Below are 19,826 nucleotides of genomic sequence, written 5' to 3' on the forward strand. Positions count from 1 at the left end.
ATATTTTTATATATTTTTTCTGAAATAATAATTTTTTATATTTAAATAATATTCAGGTAGTGAATAAAGGATCCAGGTTATTTGATCTATTAAATTAAATAAATGAGATTAGATATGAATTAAATAAATGGTAGGTTAGACCCACGTGGTGTATATTATAATAATTGTTACCTGACGATATTTATTACAATCAAAAGGATTATAATATTTAATTATTTTGCAATAATTATTGCATTTATTTCAATAATAATTTTATGTATATGAACTTTTTATTTTTAATTATTTATTTTAATAAATAAATGCAAGCCGATAGCGTGGTAGTATGCTGGTAATCGTACGTTAGATATGCTATATCGGGTAGAGTAGTATATATATATATATAGCTTTAGTATAGATTTATCAAAGTTCGAGTTGGGACGTAAATGGATTGGGTGACTACTTTCACTTTTTAGTGTGTATAGGTGGATATAGAGGAAGCGGGATGTTATGATTGGCGCGCTGGCTGTGGAGCATGCGCGCTTGCAAGTTATACTTTACTTTCGCTTTCGCTGGGGTCACTATACTTTGAAGTGACGACGCTGCTGTTGTTCTGCTATGTGTACAGGTCCAGAAAATATACTCGCGTACGCTGAGCCGGGCCGCAGAAAGAGTTGCTCTGATAATTGATTTCCGTTTCCGGTACAATTTTTCCTTTTAGTCAATGGCGGTTTTTCTGGTTATCTGTAATATATCGAAAAACAGCATTAATATGTCCACTACTTTTTGTTTCAGGTTTTATTTTGAATTTACAATTTTCAATTATGAATGTTTTAATTTCGGTATTTTTTTTCCGTTATTTATATTTTTACTTTATTATTTGTTGTTCAGTTTTTTACTGAGTAATAAAAATATTTTAATATATATTTTTTCGTTATATCTCCGGTTATTATCTTTCAAAAGATTTTACAGGTACTTTGAAGTAGTTACTAGATAATATCAGATTTTATTTATTACTTGTATGTATATTGAGGTCGTAAATGTGAATTTAATAATTTCCTGGAGTAATTAAATATTGCTCCAGTTTTGTTTCTCGACTCTCCTTTTTCCAAAGGGATTATTTTAGTCGGTCATTATTGTATCTGTTCAAATAGCCACTGGGTGGTTAGTTGAATAAATATAAGAAGAAATGCAAAATTATACACCATGGATTAATACAGGTGTTCCTGAGAGTTATCCCAGTTCGCGAAATTAAAAATATATTTTAATCGTATTTACGGTTATAACCAGGTCACAAAAGTTTATAAACGTTGTATATTTGTTAATATATTAATACTCAGTAGAGTTTATTGTAATCGTAGAGAACAAGTGAAATTATGATAGACAGTTACTTTAAGTACGATATGTACAGTATGGAGTCAGGTCAGAATATGAGGAGGTAGTAGCGATGCGTTTGATCTGTGCTCGTGACGTCACGTCAGGTGAAAAGCGGGGGGTCATTCTATAGTCTGTCAATTATAATTTTATAATGATTTAATATATCAAATTATATGAAATGGTTCTCAACCTTTTTTTTTTTTTTTTTTTTTTTTATACAGTCAGGAGACTTTGAGTTTTTTTAAGTTATATTTTGATGCTTTTAACGTTTATTTATTTTATTTATCTAAAACTTTATTAAATTTTATATTTGCAAAATAAGTACGTAAATTCGCGGTTTTCCAGAGGTTTGTTTTACATGCTGGTGGCATGATCAGTCGATTAGTTATCTATCCTCTGATGCATGATAACTGACGATTTTGATTTTAATTAATCAAAGATAACATATGATTTATAGATCATTTAATGATCTGTACAGTTTCTAGTGACTGTGTTGGAACTAGAGCTCCATTTTTCCAGGTCTGATAGCCAGAAGGGCTTATACAATGATTTAAACAAATTTTAAATTAATATTATTTTATATTGGATGCCAGAAGGGCTTACATTATCAGATTCCTGGTAACTGTGCACATTAGGTGATCACGTGCACAGGTTCTTTGGTATTTTTCCGACGAATCGGTTTCAATGCGTTATTATTTATTCAAATAAATAATACTTAATTTAAAGGTATTTTATTTATGTGGTGAAGCCACAAAATTATTGACAACAATAACATTTTTATTAAATACTTGAATATGGTTTTATAGTGAGGCTATATAAACAATATTTATTTATACAATGTTTAAAACATGCAGTAATTTTTAGGATTATGGTCTGAAGCGGTAAAGCCGTAAACAGACCGATTTAAATTATTTAATTAAATAACATTTTATTGCTACTCAAAATTATTTATAGGATTATTACAAAAGTGGTAAAATAGGTGAAACCCGGTAACTCTGAAACATTGAGTTTTTCAAATTTTGGGTTGAAAATAATTTTTCATGCGTGATACCGCGAGTCGGATCACGTGAACTATTGGAATGCGACGCTAAGAGTTCTGAAAACTATATATTTTTTTGGATGCGTCTTATTTGAAATCTATTTTGAGTGACGTAATATTTTTCTGTAGAATTTTAGCAATTGTTCAGAAGGAACATTTATAATTTTATTATAGTTTAATTATTGCTCAGAAGGAGATAATCAAAAATTATATAGATTTTAATTTTATTGTTAAAAAATTTTAATATTGTAATTAAATGAATAAAATTGCTATTAAATCTAAAATTAGCAAAATAAATTACTTTCTTTTAAACAGAGTATGAATATAATTTTAAGTAATTAACAAGGTTTAAGGTGCAAGTTAAGCTTGCATAACGGTTAAATTTAAACAGGTAATAGTTGCTGAAATAAATTATTATTAATATTGGTTGGCCAGGTGATTTCAAAGATTTTACATATTAATTTTAAGTATTCATAAAGCCATATCGGCGTCACTGAGGCTAAGTGTGAGAATAATGATTTTACTTTTTAGAGAAGTAATGCAAATACGAATAATTAAATTTTTAATTTAATAATAATGATAAGGCCATGTGGGCCCCACGTTGGGCGCCACTGAAACGAAGTTAAAGGGAAGCTGAACGTGGGAGTAATAATCTTACTTTAAAGAGGCTATTCAAAATTAATTAAATTTTCTAAGTTTTTTAACTTCCCGCTAAGAAAATCGACGATTTTCGAAAAATTGGGAAGTTATTGTTTTCACCCCGATTTTCGAAAGTCGAGTTTTCATCAGATGTCGACGTTTTGAGGTCCTAGGAAGCTATTCTGACTATTTTTAGAATGATGTCCGAGTGTATGTATGTGTGTGTGTGTGTGTGTGTGTGTGTGTGTGTGTGTGTGTGTGTGTGTGTGTGTGTGTGTGTGTGTGTGTGTGTGTGTATGTAAACTCTTTGTAACTTTTTAACTAATGAATCAATTTGAATGGTTGAGGTGGCAATCGAAAGAGCTTGTTGGCCCGCAACTTTCCTGAAAATTTCAGATCATTTGATTAAGTAGACTCGAAGATATTGGCGAATTAATGAAAAAAAAAAATTTTTTTTTTAGTTTTTTAGTAATTTCTAAGAAACGACAGGAACGATTGATTTCAAAATCTAATCAGCTCTAGAACTTTGTAAGCCGCGTCGAATGCCACCTTAACCATCTCAATCGGTCGATTTGTTCAAGAGATATCGATGGCGAAAGAAATGGGAAAAAACGTTTTTTTTTCGATTATCTTTGAAGTGACTCATCCGACCAATTTCAAAATTTAACCGGCTGTAGAGTTCAAGAAAACGCGCCGATTGCCACCTCAAACGTCAAAATCGGTTGATTAGTTCAAAAGATATAGGCGCTGAAAAGTTAAAAAAATAACATATCATGTTATTTTTTCCAGATAAATCAAAATACAATGTGCTAAAATGTGTCTGAAATCATACCAACTCTTTTTTTTTATAGTCTCTTCCGATTATCAGATAATGTCATATAACCTGTTCCTTAATTTTAAACATATTGTCAGCAAAAAATTGAAAAACCCAGTTTTTAATGTTTTTCTCGGATATTCCATATATTATTGCTCTGACCTAAGTCAAAACTTATTCAAATCACGATTTTGATCACTGACATAGATTTCTGCCTCAATACATTTATTTCAGAGAACATAATCGATAATAAAAATTTAAAATCCGCTTCTTCATTAATGATTTTCGATTCTTAACATTTCAAACTCTAGCATAAAACGTAACTTGTTAGAGCTTAAAAGGCTCATAATAAAATGATTGCATGTAACAGCATTTTCGAGCTCGAAGAGCTCGAAAATATATTCACAGTGATGTTTTCAAGCTCCTTGAGCTCGAGAACAGCGGGAAGTTTTGGGGCTGGCCCGCAGGGCCAACCGACGCCCAGATTTTTTTTTTTTTTTTTAATGATAGTAAGGCCATGTGGTCCCCACGTTGGACGCCACTGAAACGAAGTTGAGGTCCACCCCCTCTAATAGGAGTGAATCAACCGTCCGTTACCTATTTAAATTAAATGGGCCCGCGTCCTTTTTAGCCAGTAGGCTAATTATTCGGTAATTGATCCTGTATTACCCGGTTCGTAGGGACCAGACAACCGTTTGACCTTGAGATTTTTATAAGTCCAGAAATTACATATAAAGGATCGGGATTCGTGGGGCCACGTTATATATAAATGATATAAATATAGAATACATGTACTTGCATGATAAATTACAAGGATAGAATAAGATTAATATTAAGCACAAAGGATTGCAAAAGCCATAATAATAGTGTTACTATACTTACCTAAGAGCTGGAGATTCACTTGTGCAGATAAAGAATAGATTAAAAGCGAAAACAATTGTGATCTAAGCATTACAATTGTTAATTAAAAACCACACGCAGGTGGATTACGGGGTTGCCGTCTTCTATCGGAATGCTATAGGCTAGGGTGTACGATCAGGTTTGCACGAGGACGCTGCAAGTCGCGCCTCCACGGGGTTTCCGTCTTCTGCAGGAATGCTGCAGGCTATGGTGTGTGATCAGGCTCACACGAGGATGCTACAAGTCGCACCTCTACGGGGCTTCCGTCTTCTATAGAAATGCTACAGGCTAGGAGGTGTGATGAGATTCACACGAGGATACGGCAAGGTGTACCTCTACGGGGTTTCCGTCTTCTATAGGAATGCTATAGGCTAGAAGATGTAATCAGGTTTACACGAGAATGCTGCAAGTCGCATCTCTACGGGGTTTCCGTCTTCTATAGGAATGCTATAGGTTAGGATGTGTAGTCAGGTATACACGGGATAAGTCAAGGTATATCACTACGGGGTTTCCGTCTTCTACAGGAATGCTGTAGGCTATACTTATCTAAGGTAATGCTTAGAAACTACCAGATAAGCAGGTAAAAATTAACAAAGGGGTTAAAAACGTGAAACTACATTTATTATAAAAACATAATGAAAAGTGAAAGTAAGTGAGTAATAAAGACTGAATATATTCGGCACGCAGGCCTTTTTATAGATTTTCATAGTAGTATTTTTATAGCCTTTTTATAGTGCGCATTCCTTCCATTTAAAACATCGAATGGAGAGGGATTATTAAATAATAATAATAATAATTGATCAATATGTTGACAGGTAAACTAGGTAGCATACGATATATGATCTCGGTAACCGTCTATTATCATGGTATGATAATGAGGTGGCATCAACCTCGTTACAACACCGATGAACACCTGATGGCAAGTTGCCTCTAATACAAGCTTTACAAGTAGCCTCATTTTCAATATTTATTTCTTCATTCTGTTCAATAACATTTTCTGTTTCAGCATCAACTATTTTAGTTCGACCTTGAATATACTTGATATGATCTTCTACCCCTTTATCTAATCTTTTTCTATTGCCTTTAAAAACATTTTGTTTTATTCGTTTTAACCTTCGACTGAAGCACTGCTTGCAGGAATACGCCCGCGGTTAAATTTGTGGTATACAATACACGACCATAAAGGGATATGTAAAATATCCTTTTTGAGTCTTTTTACAACAACTTTGTTATACAGTGTGTTTACGTCTGTCCCACTATCATTCAACTCTTCAATAGCTTCTTTATATATTTTTTCCCCCCAAAATGACCACGATGTATTTTCTAAGGTATCTTTATGAAAGAGATCATCAGAATCTTTATTACTTTTTTCAGTTTTTCGCTTAATATTTTCAAAATCGTGAGAAGAATTAGTATCACTTTCCCTTTCAGCTTCACTTTGTTGTGAATCATTTTTACTTTCAATGTTCTGAGCGTCTTCTTCATGTGTTGAATCTGTTGAATATATGTATGGGCAGATCCATTAATTCTCGACGAAAGTGTGCGCACTCAGGTCAACGATTTTGATGCCGATTTTTTCCTCATAAGTACACCTTAAAAAAAGACGATCCTGGAAATTTGGACCCGATATAATCAAATCTGGCCGCTGGAGAATTTTTTGAATTTTTAAAAAAGTCGATTTTTTACTGATTTTCGAATATTTGTATCTCAGCTTCTATATAACTTAAAGACTCCTGCCCAACGGCAATTTTCTCAGTAGACTCTCTACTTTTAAGAAAAAAATAAGTATTTGGTCTAAACTCAAATAGGGCTTAGCTGACAGCCTCTAACTAACGAACTGTTTTGGTTAAATTTTACCTATTTGTAAAACACTAGTATACGTACAGTGTTCGAAGTTGAGGATCGACCAGCAGCTAACGTCTTCTATTGGGGTATACTTTAGTAGAATCTATGCAATTTTTATTTCATTGCTTCTATTAAATAAAGTTATAGCCATCTGAAACCAATCAAATTTGAAAACATTGCATTTTTCAGATGGCTAGAACTTTTTTCTCGAAACTTCGATTTCCTTCAAACTTTCAGGAAAGTTGCTTTATTATGTTCCTAAAAAGCCCTGGAAATCGGGGCTAGGGAATCGAGCTTGTATTCAAGTTATGAATTTTTTGATATTGCCAAAATTGCGTTGTTGAATATAATATTTGCTGATAATTTCTTACATATCTATCGAATTATTCATATCTTATAGACAAGTGAATTATTAATATTCTTCGGACATAGATATAGCAGCTGTCAGTAACCATTTGAGTAACGTCTCAAGTAAACATTTTACCCTCAAAAGCGCTATCATTCTTATATTGTTTGAATTTGTTTCAAAAGTCACGCTCGGGCTACTCTGTTACTCAATTTATCCGCTTCGTGGCGTGACTGAGGTACCAATGTTATCATACGCTCATGAAAGCATTGCAATCTACGTTGAAGTTCTCTAGGTATGAAGGTCTACAGTATTTAGAAATTTTTATGTGTTTAATTTGGAGTGTTTAAACTATCAAAACTTGAAACAATGGATAAGTGTTATATTGGTCAGTCACGCCACGAAGCGGATAAATTGAGTAACAGAGTAGCCCGAGCGCGACTTTTGAAACAAATTCAAACAATATAAGAACGATAGCGCTTTTGAGGGTAAAATTGAGCACAACTGTTTCATAGATTTAATCAAGTGGGAAATTGGCAACATGGAAAGAATTTTCGTATGAATATTGCCATGTTATTTATTCTAAAAATTCCTCTAAATCGAGTAATCCTGGGCCATTACGACTTTTTACTTTTAAATTACGAAATTTTACTTTGTCAGTGAGTAAAAATCAATCAGATTAATTTTTACTCACAATTACGAGTAAACATTACATCTAGCGGCTGTCTAAATAAATTCTCCCTGATTTAAATTTTACTCGTAGGTTATGATAAAAAGTTGATGATTCAATTTATAAAATTTATATTGAATCACAAAAAAAATTACAATTGAAAGGCTGAAATTTCTATAAAAAAATCTAAAAACTATCTAATTGCCTTAGAGTATGACTTAACATAAAAATTTTGAAAAAGAATTAAAAAAAAAAATTACTCGTATTGTGTTGAAAAAGAAAAGATACAAATTTTTTTTAATTTTAAAATAAATATCAAGTTATAGAGATACAGAGATCGTCTTTTATTCAAGCCTACGTTTGTGTGCGTAACATGTAAGTTGTCGCGAGCAAAATAAAATTCATTTAATCGAAGCCGATATTAACCGAAGATGAACGGAGACTACTGAAACATTACTCTGCAATTAAGAGTAAAAATTACTTCCATAGATAAGAAAATTTATTCGAGTTATAAGCAATTTTTCATCATAAAATTAATGGGTTCAAAAGAATGGTGTATTAGGGAGTCAAAATTAATAAATTAAGATGAGATGTTCACATCAATCTATTAAATATAGGATTTAAACAGGGTATGGAATCATATAATTATATCACTTTATCTGCTGTTAAAAAATTACTTAATAATAGAGTAAAATATAGTCTAGCAACGTTAATATTTAAACAAAAAACATTGAATTCGAAATAAAAGATATCAATTTTTTGCAACAGCCCAGGATTACTCGAAATCACAGAGTAATTTTTATCAATAAATTCTTTCCGTGAACAAATGAAAGAAGTATATTCTATAAAAACTGATTAACGAAAAAAACTGCGCTGTTAATAATCAAAAAGGCCAACAGCTGATGACAAAATGTTAGTAATTCAAAAATTTAGGGGCTTCATTGATTTTTGTCAGAATTAAATTACAAATGAAGAGAAAATTAAAAGTAAGCACCAGTGATTCCTTTTCGAAGATAAGATTTAGCTACGAAACATCGCGATTCCTCTCCTGATGACAAAAGCCCAGTCCGTTGGCTTGATGCGACAATAAAAATCGCTTTTATCCACGACTTTGCTTCGCTTAGATCCGTCATGCTGATTAATTTTCTAATGCATGCTAAATAAAATACTCTTACTAATGGCGGAAAACATTTCAAATCAGATGAATAGATTCTCATGAAGTGAGCTACATCGAGTCGTATATAACAACTAGGCACTTCTGTCTTCATACATGCATTAGAATATTCATCAACTGTTTTATAACTTGTAAATGCAGAAACAGTTGCATTTAACAAAGCCTGGCTAGAATCCATCACAACTTCAGATGGCTGTGGAAAACCGTATTTTAGCCAATTATTCCAGAAATTCAAAACTGTGACTGTATTGTTACGTCCAAAATTGGTACGTAATTATTTAAGTTGTGAGTATTTGGCCCAAGCCGAAGCCTATAGACCGGGAACTCCAGAGGTTTTTGTCTTAATAATATTGTTGGTGAAGGTTAAATTAAATGATAAATTCTCGGTTTAAATTTAATACATATATTGTAAAACCGCACAAATATTATTGTTTGCTAAATAACTATTACAAAAATTTAGTTATTAAAAATTATTCAAATATAAATTTTAAACACAAAATTTAAGTGTTAAACAACACTCAAATAAAATTAATTATTTAAACACAATATTAAACCGAACAAAAATTAATTATTCCAAATACAATTTCAAATATAAAATTCGTGACCAGACTATTTCTTCAAGTCTCTTACAAAATTTTATCTGTGGTATTTTATTAAATATTTATTAACATACCTGGGTTTTCACCTTGCAGTATTATTGTAGCGAAAATATTTAATTAAAAAGATATACTAGGGAACACTTAGTATAAAGCTCACTGACTCTATTTAAAAATATACTTTACTGTTCTACGCGGAAAAACCGGCCGCTGAACTTAAGTTTGATTTACGATCCGCACACTTGGAGATCCAGGTCAAGAGAGAGAGTTCACACGACCAATTTTTTGGGTCTTGACTTTCAGGGCGTTCCAGTTGACCTCAATTGGGGGAAAAAGCGTGACCAATTAAGTGTCCGAATTCCTGGGCCCTTACCCTCACTCTTAGATTTTCCAGAGAGTGTCGTATGAACTCCCACTACAGGTGGATGTTCTCTTATGTGTATGTGTACATGTGTGTGCGTATATGTGTCCACCCACACGCAAGCACATTTACACGTGAGCAAAACACGCACACACATACATACACATACTCATGAATATCATGTACTCATGTACATCATCTTTACTATTATGAATTATTACTTATTATTTATTAAAATATTATTTATTATTAGTTATTATTTATCAGGCCTGGCGAGCTGCCTAGAACCTTTGATTACTAATAATTATTTATTATTTATCAAATATTATTTATTATTAGTTATTATTTATCAGGCCTGGCGAGCTGCCTAGAACCTTTGATTACTAAATATTATTTATTATTTATTAATTACTATTTATTATTAGCTTTTATTTATCAGGCCTGGCGAGCTGCCTAGAACCTTTGAGCATTATTTATTAATTATTATTTATAGAATATTATATTATTTACTAGGTCTGGTATTTGTCACCTAGAACCTTTAAATATTATTTATTAATTATAAACATAATAAAATGTTATTATTTATCGGACTATTAAATAATTTTTTATGAATTATCTTTATAAAATATTTTTAGTTAAAATATTAAAAATGAGTCATTTGTTTTGTTAAAAAATTTCTTAAATGAGTTTAAAATGTGTTCAGTTCTTATCTAGTACTCGAAAACTCATAAAATTTCTATTTATTTGTTTGTTTTGGTTTTAAGCCGTTAAAAGCTTTTGTGACGCACCAAAACGATTTCTAAAACTGACCATCGAGGCACTTAATGTATACTCTCATTATTCTGTTTTACTTATTTAAAAATTATAAAATTAAAATAAAATCGTCTAATTTTTGCCAGACGTAACAGTATCATGTGCTTCAGAGACCATTTGACCAATTGTAAATTGCTCTCCAGAAAAATGAGCAGCTATGATGTATAGAAATAAATTATGAGTTTTAGTTTTATTGCACTTAACAAATTCACGAAAAATACCCCCTGTAGCATCAATATAAATACAAGTGTTTTTATTTTTCGACGCATATTTACAATAAACGTCTCTTTGATGATTCGTCCAATAATGAACGCAAACAGAAATTTCAGAGACAAAATGAATTGTTTCGAGATATATTGAAGCGTGCATTATAGTAATAGCTGTGATAGAGTCTTCATGATAAAAAAGTGTTGCTTTAAATTCTCCTTTTACTGTCCGGAGTGCACTAGCTTTCAGAAGATGTGGTGGTTCTGGATCTTTTGGCTTCATCAATTTATCTGCCAAATTCGAGCAATATTCGTCTGTTGTTTGATTCTGTAAACTTTCACCAACTTTTTCACGCAGTGGACGACGAAGATATGTTTTTTTACAGTCACCATTTCCCTGAGTAACTTTAAATTTAAAAACCACTTCATCTTCGTTAGTATGAAACTTTCCTTTAAGTTCACTTGTACAATTACATGAGCCTGTAAATTTTAATATTAAAAGAATTATTTAATTACATTACTAATTATTATTATCACTGCTGATTGTACAACTTGAGTATTTTGATTTACTTAATAATATAATATACAGATCAAAATTTTTAAATACAAGGAAATTTGATAAGAATAGTAGTAAAATGATATAATTACCCATAGACCCAAAATGACGACGATAATTATAACCACACTTACGACTAGTTGTTTCCCATATCTTACTTGTTATAAACGCTTGCCATACACCTGGTATCAATACATTTTGTTTATAATTCACAACTTTTTTACCACGCTTACGTTTATAAATTTTCTCAGTTTTTAGTGCTTCAAATTCAACACGATCTACAGTAAATGTGAATTTAGTTAGTTCAGTGTTTGTAAGGGAACGGCTGACATCAGAATCATTTTCATCGGTAATTACTTGTGATGAGTTTCTTGTAGAGTTATTTTCTGAAGTTATACTTATATTTTGGTTAAAAGATGAAATCAATTCAGATCTAAGATTATATCGATCACCTGTTACAAATGCATGGATACTATTAGGTTTTATGATATGATTCAATTCTTGTGAAATTGAATTCCAAATCTCATCGTGCTTTGATACTACACGATTGTCATCTGTAAATATTTTGTTTTTATTGAGCTTTAGGACTTCTTTCAACTTTTCTATGTCTACAGATATTGGTCTACCACGTTTTTTTAACATATTGACAATATATTAGTTTTAATAATTGTAATTGATACTAATTATTATCGGCAATCAAAATTAATAATATTAGTTTTTAACAAAATGGATCCAATATGCGGTTACTGATAGTTTAAAGATCGTCGTTAATTAATGTCTATAGTAGAGAGAAAAAGTGTAACCAACACAGTAAATATTTTACTACAACAGATGGCAGTAGTCGTTTAATCTCATGACATTCAAATATCATGAAATTTATCGATAAAGTAGATAATTCAAGTTGAAATGGCAGAAAAATGTGTTGCGTAATTGGCAAAATTGTTCTCACAATATTCAAAACTGCTTAACGGGGTTATGAGCATTAGTTGTAAAGCCGTTTGATTTAAATAATTAGTCAAGTAAAATTGATATATTCTTGGTTTATACACATGACAAATTTCTGTGAAAATATCGAAGTATTTATGAATTCTCATAGTATATATTCATAACTTTTTTTACAAAAACTTTTTTTAATTTAAAGATTAAAAAAGTTATTTTCAAACTTGTTTGCAATGATTGATTTTCTTTCTAATAATCAAAGTAAGAAACCAAAATTTTTTTAAATTAAATTCTGAAATAGAAATATGTTTACAATTTGTGAATGATTGATAAATATTTTTGAGAATATTAAAAATAAGTTTGTAAACACGTGTGTAGAAAAAATATTTTTATTTAAATAAAAAAAAAAAAACAAAATTAGTACAAAATACTTCGAACAGATCGGAGTATGGCAGATTCTTTCGTAAAATATCCCAAAAAAATTTTAACTTTCCGCTAAGAAAATTGATTATTTTTTAAAAATTCGGGAAGCAATTGTTTTCGGCCCAATTTTTGAAAATCGAAATTTTATCAGATGTCGACGTTCCGATGTCCTAGGAAGATATTCTGACTATTTTCAGAATGATGTCCAAGTGTCAGTATGTATGTATGAGAGTGTATGTAGGTGGGTGTGAACACTATAACTTTTTAACTAATGGACCGATTTGGATGGTTCTCGCTGTAATCGAAAGAGCTTGTTGGCCTTCAACTTTCCTGAATATTCCAGATTATTTGATCAAGTAGACTCGAAAATGTTTCCGAATAACAAAAAAAAAAATGTTTTCTAGTTTTTTTTTTTAATTTCTCAAAAACGACTTGAACGATCGATTTTTAAATCTAATCAGCTCTATAACTTAATAGAACGAGTTAATTGCATCAAAAACTATCACAATCGGTTAATTTGTTCAGGAGATATCGTTAGAGAAAAAAATTTTTCTCTTGTCTGAGCCGTTGAAGCTCTGATTATTTAAGCCAAATCGAAAATGGAAGACAGCTCGGGAAAAGAAATGTTGAACAATTTCTGTTATTTAATTATTTGCGTGCGACAAGTAAATTTGGAATACGACAATTAAACTTGTCGCACGCAAATTTACTTAGAGTCACATGCAGATTACCATATAACCCATACGAATGTCGCAGCAAAAGTTGAATTGGTAATAAGCTACTTGAAGAACCAAACAGCGAGCACCAAAATAGTACTCATATCGAATTAATAATAAAAAGAGTATGTTTAATTCGTCCGCTGTTATCGATTGCCTATGTGAGCGATTAAACACACAAGCGAAGTTACTTACCACTTGTGAATTTATTTTCTTAGCTGATTAAAGCTCTGATATATACCTCAGAATAGTCTTATACCAAGACAATGTTTACTTAGTATGTAGTCAGCATTGTCAGTGCATTAGTCAAACTAGCTGAGTTATTCTCAACGGTATAATCAGGAACAATTTAGCAATTTTTTTCTTTAGCTAATTAAAGCTCTGATATAGACTTCAGAATTGTCTAACATCATGACAATGATTACTTAGTAAGTAGTCAGCATTGTCAGTATAATAGTAAGACTATTCGACTGATACTGAGCGTTATGGTCAGCAAAAAATTAGCGATTTATTTCTTTAGATAATTGAACCTCAGAATAGTATAATATCATGACATTGGCTACTTAGCATGAAGTCAGCATTGTCAGTGCATTAGTCAAACTAATTGACTGATACTGAACGGTATGTTCAGCAACAAATTAGCAATTTATTTCTTTACCTAATTGAACCTCTGATATATACCTCATAGTAGTTGAAACGAAGTTGAGGTCCACACTCTATAGTAGGGGTAAATCAACGCAGAGATTATCAGATATGCGAATCATCGAATTCCTAATCGAATTGAAAATTTTTAATTCAGTGAAAAAACGCTAGACTTACTAATGACCGCACCCGCTTCCGTAGGATTCGAACCCGGGACCTTCCGTACGAGAGACCGACGCTTTGACGACTAGGCTATGCAACCGACAGTTACAACAAAGTTTAGTTGTGCTACGTAAGATTGAAAGAATATAATCACTTTCGAAAAAGCAAAATATAATCATCAATATGCTGTTAGTGAAATCAAAAAAATTTCCTATTTTTTTACACTACAACATCCTGTTTATAAGTAATTGTAATAGCTCAAATTTCTTATATAAAAAATCTGTATGTCTATATATGGCCATATATGCCCATGTATGAACTATATACGGCCATGCATGGCCATATATGTTTCATTTTCAGGGGTAAATATATGGTTGAAATTATATTCAATACATACATTCAGATTTCCATCTTATGAAATGTATATCATTCACGGAAAAAACAATATAGTAATGGCAACTCTCTGGGATAGTGCTGAGTTCTTTCTGTAAGAGAAAAATTTCAGACAGTACTGTATGATATCTAGACTGTATTCACTACTGTATGGAAAAATACTCAACACTACAACTATGTATGGCTATCCATGCCTATACGTAGACAGTAAACGACCATATGTGATTAATTAATCACGGACATACATGGTCATACATGGTCATTAGGGTGCTTCATTTCAGAGCCAGATTTTTTTTTTTATCAAGTGCATGTGAAAAAAACCATACTTCAACACAAAAAAAAAAAATTTTCGCGCATGAAAAAAAATTCTATGTCGATTACAGACCTAGCTCCTTGAAAAATTCGATTTTCTCATTTACATAACATGGGAAATTTGTTTTTTAGCTTCAAGTATTTTTAACCTCGTTAACAAATTGATAGATCGAATAAACTAATACATATTTTTGTAGGAAATTGAACGCTCTACAAAAAAGGTTTCATATCATTTTTCGATAAATCCATCTATTCAAAAGTTATTAGAGCTTGAAGTAAAGTTGGAGATCTTTTTACTTTTCCGGTGAAACTATCAGACTTATCACAAAATTTGGTGAGATATTTTTTGTTGAAAATTTTATTCTCTAGAAATTATTATCAGTAAAGTTCTTTCAAATTCCACATTGTTTTCATTTTAATTTCAAGCTCTTAAAAAAATGGTTCTGATCGATTTCAAGAGCTCAACATTGAAATGAATATAACTAGAAAACAATGTAGAATTTGAAAAAACTTTACTAATAATAATTTCTAGAGAATAAATTTGTCAACAAAAAAGATTTCACAAAATTTTGTGATAAGTCTGATAGTTTCACTGGAAAAGTAAAAAGGTCTCCAACTTTACTTCGAGCTGTAATAACTCTTGAATAGACGGATTTATCGAAAAATATCAAGAGACCTTTTTTGTAGAGCGTTCAATTTCCTACAAAAATATGTATTAGTCTATTTGATCTATTGATTTGTTAACGAGGTTAAAAATACTTAAAGCTACAAAAAATTTTTCCCATGTTATATCAATGGGAAAATCGAATTTTTCAATGAGCTAGGTCTGTAATCGACATAGAATTTTTTTTTTTGTGTTGAGCCATAGTTTTGTCAACATGCACTTGATAAAACAAAATCTGGCTCCAAAATGAAGCACCCTAATGGTCATACAAAATCATGTATGGCCATATATGGCCTAATATGAATCATACATGGCCATGAATGACTGCATTAAAAGGTTAGTATGCTCATGTATGGCCATATATGCTTCATATATGAACTATAAACAGTAGATTGATTCAAAAAAATCAACTAATTTTTTTTTTTTATTATATCGAAAATATTGTTAGAAATGACGAAAAAAAAATTCTGTGAAAGTTTGAGCTCTTAATATTGATATTAACAACTGCCGCATCGCAATTTTCTATTTCCCATTTAAATAACATGGGAAAATTTATTCTTTAAGCTTTGGAATTTTGTAGCTCTCGGTGGGACCAATACTTTCAAATGTTCAAGACATATTCTTATGGAAAATTTGACGTTCTATAAAAAAGGTCTCTTATAATTTTTCGATATTTTTATTTCTTCAAAAGTTATTCAAAGTTAAAGATAGATTGACAATAAGTTTCTACATTTTTTAAATTTTTTGACGCAACCATCAACTTTATCGAAAAATTTTACAGGACATTTTTTGTAGAACCTTTTATTTTCTACAACTTTTCTCAGTGAAAATTTTTAATATTTCTCACAAGTCGTAAGTTATTCGCAATTAACTGAAAATTTAATATAATTAATTCTAAGCAACGAAATTTAGATTATTTAAGAAAAGTTCCAGTTAATTGCAAATAACATACGACTTATGAGAAATATCGATAATTTTCTCCGAGATAAGTTGTAGAAAATAAAATGCTCTACAACAAATGTCCTGTAAAATTTTCCGATAAAGTTGATGGTTGCGTCAAAAAATTAAAAAAATGTAAAAATTTATTGTCAATCTAACTTTAACTTTGAATAACTTTTGAAGAAATAAAAATATCGAAAAATTATAAGAGACTTTTTTTACAGAACGTAAAATTTTCCATAAAAATATGTCTTGAAAATTTAAAAATATTGGTCCCACCGAGAGCTACAAAATTCCAAAGCTTAAAGAATAAATTTTCCCATGTTATTTAAATGGGAAATAGAAAATTGCGATGCGGCAGTTGTTAATATCAATATTAAGAGCTCAAACTTTCACAGTATTTTTTTTTGTCATTTCCAACAACATTTTCAATATAATGAAGACAAAAAAAATTAGTCGATTTTTTTGAATCGGTCTAATGAACAGCCATACGTGGCCATATATGTTTTATTTTTTACGGACAGTTAATTAACGACCATATATAGAGCACGCATGGTCATATATAGTCATACATGACTAAGTATGACCATGTATGTCCATACATGGACCATATTCGGCCATGTGCGGTCATATATGTTGCAACGGGTTTTTCACCACCGGGGATCTACCGGAGTGAAGTCAGAATACACTTACGATTTTTAGCAACCTTGTTCAAAATTTTTAGTTGGGCGCGAGGTGATTTTATAATCACCAAATGACCAATTATCGAAATGTCGGCTCAGGGTGGTGGATCGGGAGAAGGTCAGGATCTTTAGATTACGATAAATAATTGATCAGAATTAAAGAAAATAATTAGTCGTATATTACTTAAAAAAAATCGATGATTGGTATCACACACAAATAATCGGTTTACAAAAATATAAATAGCCATTGTCGGCTCGACTCGATATTAAAAAATTATAAAATAAAAATCGTAGTTGATCGAAAAACAAAATCAATTCGTTGCTCGGAGAATCAGTCGGTTGTCGAAATAAAATAAACTTATTTTATTTCTCACGCACACATACAACGTTCGTTTTCACGAAATACTTGACGAGTGACGTCAGAGTACTGTACAAGGCAAGACTCTACTGCCGTACGAATGAGACACGGATAATCCGTAATTCCCAGAATTGCTCGATGAAATAAAATAAAATAGAAATAATATCTTATTCCGGTAACGCGTTAAATTACACTATCATCCAGTTATTACGCGTAATTATTTACTTCGTTTTTGATCATTACACGAAAGCGGTTTACTTGTTCAATAATAACATCACTTGTACACTTTGGTCAAAGTCGCGCCGATACTTCAGCTTGTTCACAAAAGGCGGTTTATTATTCACTCAGAATTTATTCACTATCAATTAATTTAACTAATCGTTGATCAAAACTCGGAATTGTTCAAAAGTCGGAATCGAAATTGTGCAAACGTTGGAGTCGAAAATTGTTCATTTGGTCGGGGTCGAATTGTTCATATACAAAAAAAAACGTGGCCGTTCAGTTCGGCGTCTATTCCGGATCTCTCTCAATCCATCTATTCGATCGATTCCTCGATCAAAGTTCAAATTCCCGTCATAGATGTCACCAAATCTATTGCTCAACAGATAACCAGTCATTCATTCAAATAATTTTTAAACCACGGGTCAACGTCGAATTTTCCACGTGTTACAATGTTCAGTAAATTACGGATATGCATGGTCATGTTTTGTCATACATACCCTTGTATGGCCATATATGCCCATACATGGACTAAATATGGCCATATATGTTCAATTAATCACTGACATACATGGACATATATAGTAGGGTGTCCGTTATTTCCCAAATCGATTTTTGTTTACCGATCGCCCCCTGAATCTTTAGTTTATGACCTAAAAAAAAAAATATCCAACACAAACAGGCTCTTAATTTTCACATTAAACCGTGCCGAAATCATTTTATATTTCCCACTTAAATAACATGGGATTTTTAGACTTCTGACTCTGAATTTTTTTTCCTCAGAACAAATGAGAGTAGAAATTTGATCGAAGCCTATTCTAATAGGAAATCGAACGCTCTACAAAAAAGTTTTCTTATAGGTTTTCGATAAAATTACTCCTTCAGAAGTTATTTAACGTTAAACTTGTGTTCGTTATCAATCCTACAATATTTTTAATTCTATTATCATTTTTACCTTTTTTGGCTATAAAATTGTTAAAATAAAAGATAATTGTTATTATCACTAGAGTACCGATGATCATTTATGTAGATTTTATGGCCTAAACAGAAAATCAAGGGAAAAAAAACATTGTTTTATGAGAAATAATAGAAATAACATACCTTTCCTCATATAGACGAACTTTAAAATGAATCAATGGAAAGTGGTGAAATAAAAATGTAAAAACTTCTTTGTCGATAACATTATAAGCAGATTTATTATCATTTTTGCTTTCTTTCGAACGCCTTCTAAATAGTCGTTATTGCCCGCCCACGTTTCACATCTGATTTCAAAAAATTTCTATCAATGGTAAATTTTTCAAAAAATTGTAAGGAATTCGAATTAACTTACGAATGGTTAACAATTTACAAGTAATTAATGATGTTACCGAAAGAGCAATTAAATTAACTTAAGAGTATATCCACATTTTAACAACACGAGAAGACCAAAAACAATATTTGTTTCAAGTTGTAAATGAGTACAAAACAAAATATCCTAATGCGACTATAGTTTTCTTAACAAAAAATTATAAAGAAAGCAAAAATTATAATAAATCTGCTTATAACATTAGAGACAAAGAAGTTTTTACATTTTTATTTCACCACTTTCCATTAATTCATTTTAAAGTTCGTCTGTATGAGGAAAGGTATGTTATTTCTATTACTTCTCATGAAACAATGTTTTTTTTCCCTTGATTTTCTGTTTAGGCCATGAAATCTCCATAAATGATCATCGGTACTCTGGTGATAATAACAATTATCTTTTATTGATTGATAACAAACACAAGTTTAACGTTAAATAACTTCTGAAGGAGTTATTTTATCGAAAATCCATAAGAGAACTTTTTTGTAGAGCATTCAATTTCCTATCAGAATATGCTTCGATCAAATTTTTACTCTTATTTGTTTCTTAGAAAAAAAATTAAGAGTCAAAAGTCTATAAATCCCATGTTATTTAAATGGGAAATATAAAATGATTTCGGCACGGTTTAATGTGAAAATTAAGAGCCTGTTTGTGTTGGATATTTTTTTTTAGGTCATTAACTAAAGATTAAGGGGGTGATCGGTAAATAAAAATCGATTTGG

At 31.1% G+C, this 19,826-nt stretch overlaps 2 protein-coding genes across 2 annotated transcripts in view; one reads left to right on the forward strand and one right to left on the reverse strand.

The window, feature by feature from the left end:
- Nucleotides 1-19,826, forward strand: part of LOC130676136 (odorant receptor Or2-like) — a 232,993-nt gene that overhangs the window by 79,069 nt on the left and 134,098 nt on the right. The gene's annotated exons all lie outside the window — the stretch shown is intronic.
- LOC130676137 (uncharacterized) lies at nucleotides 10,524-12,482 on the reverse strand. Its single transcript, XM_057482142.1, has 2 exons — nucleotides 11,405-12,482; nucleotides 10,524-11,236 (listed from the first exon to the last, which is right to left on the reverse strand). The coding sequence occupies exons 1-2, from the start codon at nucleotides 11,952-11,954 to the stop codon at nucleotides 10,623-10,625; spliced, it is 1,164 nt and encodes a 387-aa protein (XP_057338125.1). The 5' UTR covers nucleotides 11,955-12,482; the 3' UTR covers nucleotides 10,524-10,622.

This window comes from Microplitis mediator, chromosome 10 (genome assembly GCF_029852145.1).
Source record: "Microplitis mediator isolate UGA2020A chromosome 10, iyMicMedi2.1, whole genome shotgun sequence".
In the NCBI taxonomy this organism is placed as follows: domain Eukaryota; kingdom Metazoa; phylum Arthropoda; class Insecta; order Hymenoptera; family Braconidae; genus Microplitis; species Microplitis mediator.

What these genes read in the sequence shown, in the direction of transcription:
- LOC130676137 (XM_057482142.1), bottom strand. Translation starts at nt 11,954, where the DNA reads ATGTTAAAAAAACGTGGTAGACCAATATCTGTAGACATAGAAAAGTTG. An exon ending in TCGTCATTTTGGGTCTATGG is followed by an intron (nt 11,237 to 11,404) that starts GTAATTATATCA and finishes TAAAATTTACAG; the next exon opens with GCTCATGTAATTGTACAAGT.